At 37.4% G+C, this 13,206-nt stretch overlaps 2 protein-coding genes across 14 annotated transcripts in view; one reads left to right on the plus strand and one right to left on the minus strand.

Annotated features, from left to right (window-relative positions):
• NUP54 (nucleoporin 54) overlaps positions 1-3,065 on the plus strand; it is a 28,654-nt gene extending 25,589 nt beyond the window's left edge. For both annotated transcript variants that reach the window (XM_008537201.2, XM_008537203.2), the window contains one exon: positions 2,174-3,065. In XM_008537201.2, coding sequence (XP_008535423.1) covers positions 2,174-2,302 — 129 coding nt within the window. In that variant the 3' untranslated portion in view covers positions 2,303-3,065. The remainder of the gene's footprint in view (positions 1-2,173) is intronic.
• Positions 3,066-5,564: 2,499 nt separating this feature from the next.
• ART3 (ADP-ribosyltransferase 3 (inactive)) overlaps positions 5,565-13,206 on the minus strand; it is a 118,724-nt gene continuing 111,082 nt past the window's right edge. For 4 of the 12 annotated variants that reach the window (XM_008537199.2, XM_070614620.1, XM_008537197.2 and 1 more), the window contains 2 exons: positions 7,926-7,958; positions 5,565-5,977 (listed from right to left, as the gene is read on the minus strand). In XM_008537199.2, coding sequence (XP_008535421.1) covers positions 5,832-5,977; positions 7,926-7,958 — 179 coding nt within the window. In that variant the 3' untranslated portion in view covers positions 5,565-5,831. Of the gene's footprint in view, positions 6,270-7,925; positions 7,959-13,206 lie in introns of all 12 variants that reach the window. The other 8 variants (XM_070614625.1, XM_070614627.1, XM_070614624.1 and 5 more) reach the window with 2 other exon arrangements.

Genomic DNA, 13,206 nt, shown 5'->3' on the forward strand with positions numbered 1-13,206 from the left:
TAGAGGTATATCCCTATACGAGGATTGAAATCAGGGACTCAAACAGATATTTGTACACCTATGTTCATAGCATTATTCAGAATAGCCAAAATGTGGAAACAACCAAAGTGTCCATGGATGGGTGAATAAAATATGGTATATACAAACAATGGATTATTATTCAGCCTTAAAACGGAAAGAAATTCTGACACACTACGACATGGATGAACCTTGAAGAAATTACGCCAGGTGAAATAGGCCAGTTTAAAAGGACAATTATGTTTCCTCTTATATGGGGCACCTAGAATAGTCCAATTCAGAGAGAACAGACTGGTGGTTGCCAGGGGCTAAGGGGGGGGAGAATGGGGAATTAATGTTTAATGGATATAGAATTTTAGTTTGGGAAGATGAAAAAGTTCTAGAGATAGGTAGTAGTCATTGTTGCACAATGTGAACGTACTTAAAGCTACTGAACTGTACACTTAACAATGGTTAAAGTGGGAGCTGGCTTGGAGGCACAGCGGTTAAGTGCGCATGTTCCGCTTCGGTGGCCCGGGGTTAGCTGGTTCGGATCCTGGGTGCGGACATGGCACTGCTTGGCAAGCCATGCTGTGGTAGGTGTCCCACATATAAAGTAGAGGAAGATGGGCACAGATGTTAGCTCAGGGCCAGTCCTCTCAGCAAAACGAGGAGAATTGGCAGCAGTTAGCTCAGGGCTAATCTTCCTCAAAAAAAGAAAAAAAAGTTAAAGTGGACATTTTTATGTTATCTGTTTTCCATAGAAAAAAGTAAATCACTCTCTCCCCTGCCTCCAAAAAAAGGTGAATTCAAAGTTCCCTAGACCCTGGCTACTCAACGTGTAGGCAGCAGCAGTAGCACCTGGGAGGTCACTAGAAATGCAAAAACTCGATCCTTACTCCAGACCGCCTTAATCTACATTTTATCAAGATCATGGAGTGACTTACATGCACATTAAAGTCTGAGAAGTAGCTGTTCTATATATCTTCCCAACCTGTATGCCACATACAAATTATAAATATGTAGACTTACTGATGACCTAGGCCCTAGGGGATTTGGGTTAAGGTTAGGGTGGCTAGAACCTCCAACCACTTGTCCAAGGCTCACCTTCCATACTGCACTAGCTTATTTTCATTGGTGTAAATACAGATTGGTTTAATGAAAGCTGTCCAACTACTGACTTTGTCTCAAGAAAGTATATTAAGATGGCAAACTTTGTGGAACATTAGGTAGGACTGTTGGCATGGCCTTGAGGATTTTAGATGGTTATAAATGTCATCAACAAATCCAGTTTTATTATGTGCTTTAGAATGGATACTGCTGTTTTATGCAATTAAAAGCTAGTTTGGCTCGTAGGTTCTTGGAAAGTATACATCCAATCTATTCCATTGTAAATATTTGCAATAAAATTAACTGAGAAAGATTTCAACATATTGGAATAGAGAACTATATTAAAGAGTTTATGTATGCAGTATAAATTGGGAATAATATAAACACCTACCTAAAATGATGAAAACCAATATATTGTTTTGGGATTGAATCATGACTCATCACCTAGTTTATGACCCTGAGCAGATTACTTACCTGTATCTCACTTTCTTTATCTGTAGAGAAGAGATAATTGTGGTACCTCAAAAGGTGCTCAAAAGGATTTTAAATGAGTCAAGTTAGTTAATACCCATGAAGCTCTTAAAACTGCCTTAACACCTGGGAAGGACTCTTAAAAATGTTAGCAGTTGTAGTCATCACCATTATCATCACCATATACACTGTATTTCAAAACATGAAAATTCTTAGCTTTCAGAATGATTATTTTGCTGGTCATCTATATTTGAGTACCTTTTTGCACTGTTTTAATATCACACCTTTTTTTAATCAAAGGTTGATAAAAGGAATCTAAACATCATCTGCATCTTCTGTAAAATTTCTGTTGAAGCTGTTGTTCATTATATATTCGTTTGATTCTACTGCTTTTTACAGTATGTATTTTACTGTAGGATCGTATAAAAGTGTTAGCAGATATGTAGTACAAATGTTTAAATATAAATGCCCACTATATATAGAACAGCTACTAAGTGCTATATTGCTAGTAAAATAGTTTGAGAAAGTCCTTTTTTCCTTTGAGTAGCTTGTAGTTTAATAGACTATACATTAATATTTTTTAAATTCCTTCTAGCACTTGAAACAACAACAGGAAGGCCTCAGCCACTTGATTAGCATCATAAAAGATGATCTAGAAGACATAAAATTGGTAGAACATGGATTGAATGAAACTATCCACATCAGAGGTGGTGTCTTTAGTTGACAGTTCACAAACTTGTGTTAAAGATTTGTGAAATGTATCTTCTTAGAGTTCACAAACTTGTGTTAAATATTTGTGAAACGTATCTTCTTGCTACATCAGACCTTCCTTAAGAATGAAACTGACTACCTGGAGGAAAAAAAAAACATACAGTCCCCTCCTGGCTTGGTTTTTGAGAAGGTTACCGACAAATTCTTGTTCATAAAATCTGAAATAAGTCACTTCACAGCTCTTCAAAGATGGATAGGCTTTGAAAGATTTGTATCTAAAAGCTGTATTTACTTTAAAAGAGAAGTACATAATCACCAAAAATATGTACTATTGTACATTTTTACAACAGCATTGTTTTTAAAAATAATCAGTGTTTAATGATTACTCTATTGAACCTGTACTCTGCTTCCCATAGCAAGTAAATATGAAATACCTACTTTGCACATAACAAAATAAACTGTATAATTACTTGGCTGTTGGAGATTTGTACTTCAGAATGTAAATGTACATCAGTTTTTATATTTGTGAATTCATCTGTAGGAGTAAAGAAAATCCAAGAGTATTTAATGATTAATGTAGTTTTCATTCTATAAAGATTTGAAAATATATTTTTATATTATTTTACTTATTTGGAATTTACAGAACACATCTAAGCAATTAGGATATAACAAAATTACATTTTATCATTTTTGCAACTTTTTTCTTTAAACCTTTTTATTTCTAAAAAAGATGAAAACTTATAAATAAAGTCTTGATTGTAATTACTTTTATATAATTCTGTCTGATGCTTTGTTTCTTTGGGTCTGGGAGAATGACCATTCATGTCCGTACAAGTATTAAATCATAATCACAGTTGAAGAATTTCAATCTTAAGGTCTTAAGTCTGATTTTTCCCTCTTAAGAAAAATATAACCATGCTGATATATTTTGACTAGGGTATGGTAAATAAAACTTACTTCAGCTATCATCTAGGGTAAAGACTTCTCTACTATATCATTAGTTATCTGAAAGCATTAGATAATCTGTATTAGACATCATAATGTGAAATAGTGATTCTTTAACCACCAGATAATTTTAAACAGTTTTTCTGACTACAAACTGCACACCTGGGCTGCATCACGTTGGCCCCTCTTGGAATGCCTTGACTTGGCATGTTTGTGTGATGCTTCGGCTTGTGATAAGAGGTGGCATAAGCAACAGCCCCATGAATCTTGCCACTGTGTTTATTTTGGGGATGGGGAGGAGTGTGATGCACTGTATATCCAGACAGGCTATCCTCTGGATCCCCTGAAGGAATTTCTGTCCAGTTGCAGACTAGGTTAACAGTTGTGTGGGAAACTGGGAACTTCAAAACTGACTGTCGCTTCCAAGTTGGCTGCTAGAAGTCTGCAGCCACTTCTGCCAAGTTTATGGCATGCAAACTTGTTAAACTACTCTGTATACCCCCTTTCATCATAATTTCCTACTCACTGTTGCAATTCCAACAGGGTTGGGAGAAGAATTTCTTCTCCTCGTCTGTCTTTTCTCCTTGGACTAGAAGATAAGCACTCCCATTCTTCTCATCCACGCAGTCACGTGTAGAAGTTTCTGTCCTCTGCATACCCTTTTACAGTAGGAAGACTTGATCTGATGAGAATTGTTACCCATTGAGCCACATTCTCTAGTGGACAGACTGCTAACCATGGATACCATGCTCACTTCTCCAGCCTTTCATTTTTCGTGTTCTGATATTGTTAAGTTCCTAATTTCACAAGATAAATACCCCTTGATAGGGCCTGTGGTCTGCCTTTTAAAGACAGGCCCAGTTGGCTTCCTAAGTTTCTATCCTGCTGGTGACAACATACGTAAAAAGCAGGCCTGCGGTCCTTGTTCATGTAGCTGGTCAGATAACTGGACTTGGTCTGTACTACGGGTGTGTTCCAAGCAAATGATAACCAAGTTCCAGATTTGGACAAGAAGGGGGAGGAAAGACCCACTTTGGTCTCAAGACTGAGTTGTGTTCTCCAGCACAATTTACAGAAGTTCTGTGTTTAGTCTTCAACTGGCTGACAGTTCTTGTAGATAGTCCACTCAAAATACTGAACATCAAGAGAGGTAAATGGTAGAATTAAAGCATAGTGAATCCCTAACACCTAGTTTAGATTTTAGATTTAGTTTTTCTGTATCTTTGAAAGTGACCTTAAATCATTTTGAAACACTGGCAAAGTATAAAAAGTGTCAGTTACCAAAACCCATGCCTAAACCAGTCACTGATCAACCAGCAAAATATGGATGGTCCCCAACTTTAGACAGTTCCACTTAAGATTTTTTGACTTTACAATGGTGCGAAAGTGATATGCATTCAGCACAAACCATACTTTGAATTCTGATATTTTCCCGGGCTAGTGATGTGTGGCAAGATGCTGTCTCATGATGCTGGGCAAAAGCAGTGAGCTGCAGCTCGGTCAGCCATGCAGTCACAAGGGTGAAGAACCAATTCACTTATTAGACCATTCTATTTTTCACTTTCAGTACAGTATTCGATAAACCACATGATATATTCAAAACTTTAGGGGCCAGCCCAATGGTGTAGTGGTTAAGTTCACATGCTCCACTTCAGCAGCCGGGGGTTCAGAGGTTAGGATCCTGGCACGGAACGACATGCCGCTTGTCAAGCCATGCTGTGGTGGCATTCCACATACAAAATAGAGGAAGACTGGCAACAGTTGTTAGCTCAGGGCCACTCCTCCTCACCAAAAGAAAAGAAAGCTTTATTATAAAACCAGCTTTGTGTTAGACAACTTTGCCTAAATGTAGGCTAATATAAGTGTTCTGAGCACATTTAAAGTCGGCTAGGCTAAGCTATGATGTTTAATAGGTTACATGTAGTAAATGTATTTTTGATTTATGATATTTTCAATTTACGGTGGGTTTATTGGGATGTAACCCCAATGTAAGTCGAAGATCTGTACCTTGGGAAAAAGGGTACTGTATACTCTATAACCTCATTTTTCCTTGCTTATTTAGCATACATATTCATTGAGTACTGTCTACCTTCCCAGGTTAACATGAGATTCAAATTAGGGATTAAATAAATTGTTGGTAAATTACTGTGTTTATAAAACTCTAAAGTGTTCACATATCGAAGGAAGATGAGATAGAGGGATGATACTATCTGAAGTCAAAGTTTGTTCCTTCAAAGATGAGCAGAACATTAAAATTCTAATTCAGGAATTAAATTCATGTTAACTACTAACATTATTGGATATTTTAATATCAGGCAATTCTACTGAAATTATATCTAATAATCTTAAAGTCTTTTATTGAATTCAATCAGAAGTACACAGGCTTTTTTGCAAACATAAGATTAATATAGAAATAAGTGAAAAATGAATTCTATGACATATCTGGACAAACTTTCTGAATTTGCAAAGTCAACAACAAATAGGCAATTCTCATCTTAGCAAGTGACTTTGACCAACAAGTGAAAAATACATCATTCCTTTTGATGATTCCCATGGGATCCCTGTAGTGTATTTCAGTTAATAAAGAATGTATCAGACTACAGAGCAACAAAGAGATTTACAGCAGAAGCACTGATTAAAATGATGAATGTCCCAAATGGTGGAAGGAGCATTTTGCCAGAGGATGCAGAAGGATGAGTTTTGGGACCTGGACCTGGAACTGGAACTGGACCTGGACCTGGTGCTGTTAATGAGAACAAAGTCACTGACACATGACATTTTTAATAATCAAGTTTCATCCACCTATATACCATATATCCTGAATATGTAAACAGACATATTTCCAACCAGGAATAATTTTCAAATAAATATAGTTCATTACAGATTTCAGGCTATATTTTCATATGTATCATTAGGGTATCACTAGGTTTTATCTAGGATTCCACAGGCTTTTTAATATCTATGTAGATAATTTTTAGTTGTTCAAGTTCTCTAGAATTTCTTAGCGATTTCCTCTTTTCATTTTCTGTATATACCTGCAAGGTAAAGTTTAATTCTGTTTTTTCTATTTCAAGTAAGACAGTATATTTCATATACATATTCTAATAGCTACAAATATATACAATTGAATATAGCTGCATTTTTAAACACTAAGCCCTGCAAGCTGATAAAAAAAATAATTTTATTTTTTCCCTCCACATATAAAAAACATTACTCTGGAGAAAATTGCATCCCTCTCATCTGAGCTAGTGGAGAGGAACAGTGGAGTCCATTCATCTCAGGATGATCTGTTTCACACTGCCTTAACTCAGATAACTGACTTCCAGCTGTAGTCTGGTTTGTGACTGTACAAGAGAAGAATGACTAGAAGTACTCAAATGATATCACCACTCAGATTTCATAAGAGAAACAGCCAGTAAATTTTATAAAAGGCTTCAACTCTATTATCAATTTCCTTGGCATAATTATAAACACGCAGTTCTATGTATACAGATGGGAAAGATGGAGAGGCAGATGCACCCATGCATTAGTCTACTACTACAGGCAAACATTGGTGATATTGCAGGTTCAGTTCCAGATCACCATAATAAGCAAATATTGCAATAAAGCGAGTCACAAACTTTTTTTGTTTTCCCTGTGCATATAAAAGTTATGTTTACATTATACTGTAGTCTATTAAGTATGCAATAGCATTATGTCTAAAAAATGCATATACCTTAATTTAAAAATATTTTATTGCTAAAAAATGCTAACCATCATCTGAACCGTCAACAAGTTGTAATCTTTTTGCTAGTGTGGGTCTTGTAAAAAATGCAATTATCAGTGAAGAACAGTAACATGAGGTATGCCTATGAAGAGCCGTGGTTCTCAAGGGGGCAGTATTGCCCACTGAGAGGCAGTCTGGAAATCTGTCAGGGTATTTTTTGATTGTCACAACAGTGGGGTGAAAGTAGAGGGCTAGATATCCTGCAATGGTCTGGACAGTCTTGCACAATTAAAAATGAACCCACTTCCACATAAATTTCAAATGTACTGCTAGACATATGTATAAGTTAAAAACCTATTTATAATGCTCAAACCCAGAACCTAAATCAGTTTTACACATAAACAAAATATTCTTGGATAGTCTTAATAAACATTAGTTTCTACCTTGTGCTCACTGTATTTCTTTACTTTCATTTTCTTATACTTGCATAGAATGGCTTCTAGTCTTAAGTCCAAATTTATTTGCGTAAGTAAATACAATCATTTATTTCATTACGTCTTCTAGTATAATTTAAGCATTTACATATTGAAATATATGTAATTTTGTTATAAATTATACTTAGGACATTATATTGATTTTTTTTGAGTACAAGTAGGTCTCCTTATCTATGAATCTTATGTCATGATAGTATAAGGGCTTTATAAAATATCTGTTATAAAAAGGGAGAACTGACTTGGTAGAGTTGAGAACCACTGCTCTAAACAGAACAGTCTATACACACAGTTGAAAGTGCCTGCTGAAGAAACAAAGTCAAAATGCCCCCACCATAGACACACATATAAGCAATTGGATATGACATTATATTCTGTTACTATGATGCCTGTAACTCTTGAAATTTTACTCCTTTTATTGAGAAAAAATAAATTTCTTTTTCTATATTGCAGAAACAGACATTTGCCAACTAAGGAAATGAGATATTTCTTACTAGGATTGTCGATATCTTCTTCACTTTTGTCTTCTAAAATATAAACAGATTGAGTTAATTGCATTGTACACCTATTTATCCAGAAGAAAAAAACATGACTAAATGCTTAAGGAAACTTGGTTGTCTCGGCGGGTGGGCTTGAGGCGCAGGGTATTAGGTTTAGAGGTATGTGTGGAGTTGAGGAGAGGATTAATTTTTACTCATTTGTGCTCTTTGAAATTTTTATTTTTTACCATATATATGTGTATCCATTAAAAGGAAGTTAAAATTTTGTTTCCAAAAAGTACTTTTTCTACATATTGAACTCAGATTCCCAAGTACAACATTAATACCTACCACTTATTGAGTGCTTACTGTGTGTCACACACTGTGCAAATGCTTTATGTACACTGTCACCTTTATTTCTCATACTCGTAGTAGGTAGGTATAGTTGTCCATATTATACAAATGTTCCTCAAAACTTGCAGAAAATCACAGAGGTAATCAGTGGCAGCAATGTCTGATGTCAAAGCCTCTGCTCTTACTACCTCTGAGTGTGTGCCTAAGCATTGAAATATTATAATACTGCCATATCTTGATGGCTCTGCAACGAAATGATGCCAATTCTAGCAGCCCAGATTTGAGGTGATTTTCTATAACTAAATCCGGCTGGAAGAGGTGTTGTGTGACAGAAAGTGAACAAAACTTGAAAAGTTTGAGTTCTGGTTGTCTCTTTCTAGCCTTTTGCAGATTCCTTAACCTTCCTATATTCTGTGTCATCTCTGAAATGGCAATACCAATATTTATCTTACTGGATTAAATGAGATTCTGTGTAAAGGCTTTGACACCATCTTTAGAAAAATCTGCACTACACACAGCTTTCTAGAAGAGGGCACAATACAAAGCAGTCCCAGCAAAGTCTAGTGGCCTACTTGTTGCAGGACATGGGTAGTGAGGAGCACAGAATGGCTAGTCCCATGCTATATGGTTCTCATACACAGCTCTTTGATGACGCTACTCCTGTGACTACAGATTCCCTTACAGCAGCCAGCTCACCCTGGGAAGATTCGGCCCCACTCTGGAATAAACAGGTGCAGCTGGAAGTCAACCGTTCCAGTTTCAGGTCAAGCACCTTGTTCTCTTCTTGGCCCAGAAAGCCACAGTAGCAGCCTGCTGCTCACACAAAAGAAGTTCTCAACATTTTCCCCTTCTGGCTTGCAGATGGGGATATCAGAAGATGCAGAGCCCAGATGTCCTCCCTGGACCCCTTAAGGCTGAGCTAACTAAAGGATTATGATAAAAGACTCAGAACCCCATGGTGCCTCCCCCAATAAAGAATTTATTAGAGGAGTGACGTCAGCATCATAACAGAGTGAGCTTCCCCAGTAATCTCTCTCCTCCAACATGTAATGAAAAGGACCTCATACTACAACAGAGGACATCAAAACACAACACAAAAAACGTCAAAGAGACCCATGCAGCCATATCACAGAGGGCGGAGAGGCTGGAGACGCCCTTGGAGGAGGCAGAACAGGGTAAGAGAAAACGTCATTCCCTCCCCTAAAGACTGTGATCTGGGACCTCGGGAGGCCTCTGAGAGGGAAGGAATGGGGGAGGGGATGTTCATTCGCAGGAATGTCAAGGATCCCCAATGGGCCCTTTACAGCCTAAAGGGAAGCCCTCTACTGGGGCGAAAGCTTTTCATGGGGGGCTGACCTTATCAAGCCAACACCCGAGGACAGCAGATAGCAAGGGGAGAGCAAGAAAACCGTGAGAGCACAGAGGAGAAAGTGCCCCTCCCCCAACTCACCCAGTGCCCAGCTCCAGTGCCTAGGATCTCAGCTGAAGGCACAGGGCTCAGAATACATGGCTCTTGACCCTTGCCCAGTAGAGATAAGTAGTTAACTGTGACCAAATAACACCAGGATGCAAAACAACAAAGCCACTCCCTCTAGCAATATCAAACATTATATCAGATCTCCAGACCAGAAACTGACAAGTACCCAGAAAACAGTCCTGAGGACCCAGAAATATGTAATCTAAATGACAAAGAATTCAAAATAGCTATCATCAAAAAACTCAACAAGTTAAAAGAGAATGTAGAGAAACAATTCAATGAGTTCAGGAGGTACTTCACAAAAGAGACTGAACCTATAAAGAAGAATCAATCAGAAATATTAGAGATGAAAGACACAATGGAAGAAATAAAACAAAATATGGATTCCCTGAATGCTTGAGCACACATCAGAGAGAAGCATATCAGCATAATTGAAGATAGACGTGTTGAAATGCTCCAGATAGAGGAGGAGAGAGAACTAAGACTAAAAAGAAATGAAGAAAGTCTCTGAGAAATATCCAACTCAATTAGGAAATGCAACATAAGAATTATAGGTATTCCAGAAGGAGAAGAGGAGGAGAATGGAACAAAAAGCTTGTTCAAAGAAATAATAGCAGAGAACTTCCCAAACCTAGGGAAGGAGATGGAAATCCATGTGGAAGAGGCTACCAGATCTCCTAAATACGTCAATGTAAAAAGACCTACTGCTGGGGCCAACCCGGTGGTGCAACAGTTAAGTGCACATGTTCTGCTTCAGTGGCCTGGTGTTTGCTGGTTTAGATCCCAGGTGCAGACATGGCACCACTTGACAAGACATGTTGTGGTAGTCCCACATATAAAATGGGCATGGATGTTAGGTCAGGGCTAGGTTTCCTTAGCAAAAAGAGGAGGCTTGGCGGCAGATGTCGGCTCAGAGCTAATCTTCCTCAAAAAAAAAAAAAAGAAGAAGAAGAAGAAACACAGAATCTGAATAGATCAATCACAAGAGATTGAAACAGTAATCCCAAAGAATAAAAGCCTAGGACCAGATGGCTTCCCTTGGGAATTCTACCTAACTTTCAGAGAAGATTTAATACCTATCCTTCTCAAGCTATTGCAAAAAATTAGGGAAGATAGAACACTTCCTAACACATTCTACAAGGCCAGCATCACTCTGATACCAAAGCCTGACAAGGACAACACAAAAAAAGGAAAACTACAGGCCAATATTGCTGATGAACAAAGATGCAAAAATCCTCAACAAAATATTGGCAACCTGAATACAGCAATACATCAAAAAGATCATACATCATGATCAAGTGGGATTTATACCAGGGACACAGAGATGGTTCAACATCCGTAAATCAATCAATGTGATATACACTACATTAACAAAATGAGAAATAAAAACCACATGATCATCTCAATAGAGACAGAGAAAGCATTTGACAAGATCCAACAGCCATTTATGATAAAAACTCTTAACAAAATGGGGATAGAAGGAAACTACCTCAACATAATAAAGGCCATATACAACAAATCCACAGCCGACATCCTACTCAATGGGGAAAAACTGAATGTCATCCCTCTGAGAACAGGCACAAGACAAGGATGCCCACTATCACCACACTTATTCAACATAGCACTGGAGGTTTTGGCCAGAGCCATAAGGCAAGAGAAAGAAATAAAAGAAATCCAAATAGGGAGTGAAGAAGTGAAACTCTTGCTGTTTGCAGACAACATGATCTTATATATAGAGAACCCCAAAGAATCCATCAGAAAACTATCAGAAATAATTAACAACTACAGTAAAGTTGTGGGGTACAAAATCAACTCACAAAAATCAGTTGCATTTCTGTACTCTAATAACAAACTTACAGAAAGAGAACTCAAAATATAATTCTATTTACAATCACAACAAAAAGAATAAAGTACATAGGAATAAATTTAACTAAGGAGGTGAAGGACTTATACAATGAAAACTATAGGACATTATTGAAAGAAATAGATAATGACATAAAGAGATGGAAAGAGAGTCCATACACATGGATGGGAAAAACAAATATAGTTAAAATGTCCATACTACCCAAAGCAATCTACAGATTCAATGCAACTCCAATCAGAATCCCAATGACATTCTTCACGGAAATAGAACAAAGAATCCTACAGCTCATATGGAGCAACCAAAGACCCCAAATTGCTAAAGCAATACTGAGAAGAAAGAACAAAGCTGGAGGCATCACAATCCCTGACTTCAAAATGTACTACAAAGCCACAGTGATCAAAACAGCATGGTACTGGTACAAAAACAGACACATAGATCAATGGAACAGAACTGAAAGCCCAGAAATAAAACTGCACATCTACAGACAGCTAATCTTCAACAAGGGTGCCAAGAACATACAATGGAGAAAAGAGATAGTCTCTTCAATAAATGGTGCTGGGAAAACTGGACAGCCACATGCAAAAGAATGCAAGTAGACCATTATCTCACACCATACACAAAAACCCCTCAAAGTGGATCAAAGACTTGAAGATAAGTCCAGAAACCATAAACTCATGGAAGATAATATAAGTAGTACACTCTTTGACATCGAACTTAAAAGGATCTTTTCAAATACCATGTGTTCTCAGGCAAGGGAAACAAAAGAAAAAATAAACTAGTGGGAGTTCATCACTAAAGAGCTTCCGCAAGGCAAAAGAAACTAGGATCAAAACAAAAACACAACCCACCAAATGGGAGAAAATATTTGCACATCATATATCTGATAAGGGGTTAATCTCTATAATATATAAGGAACTCATGCAATTGAACAGCAAAAAAACAAACAGCCCGATCAAAAAATGGGCAGAGGATGTGAACAGATGCTTTTCCAAAGAAGATATACAGATGGCCAATAAACACATGGAAAGATGTTCAGCATCACTAATCATCAGGGAAATGCAAATCAAACTACACTAAGATACCACCTTACACCTGTTAAAATGGCTATAATCTCTAAGACCCAAAATAACAAATGTTGGAGAGGGTGTGGAGAAAAGGGAACCCTCATACATTGCTGGTGGGAATGCAAATTGGTGCAGCCCCTATGGAAAAGAGTATGGAGATTCCTCAAAAGACTAAAAACAGAAATACTATATGACCCAGGTATCCCAGTATTGGCTATCTATGCAAACAACTTGAAATCAACAATCCAAAGTAATATATGCACCCCTATGTTCATTGCAGCACTATTCACAACAGCCAAGACATGGAAACAATCCAAGTGCCCACTGACTGATGACTGGATAAAGAAGATGTGGGAAATACATACAATGGAATACTACTCAGCTATAAAAAAAGACAAAATCATCCCATTTGTAACAACATGGATGGACCTGGAGGAAATTATGCTAAGTGAAATAAGCCACACTGAGAAAGACAAACACCAGACGATTTCACTGATATGTGGAATATAAACAAACACATGGACAAAGAAAACAGTT

This window comes from Equus przewalskii, chromosome 3 (genome assembly GCF_037783145.1).
Source record: "Equus przewalskii isolate Varuska chromosome 3, EquPr2, whole genome shotgun sequence".
In the NCBI taxonomy this organism is placed as follows: domain Eukaryota; kingdom Metazoa; phylum Chordata; class Mammalia; order Perissodactyla; family Equidae; genus Equus; species Equus przewalskii.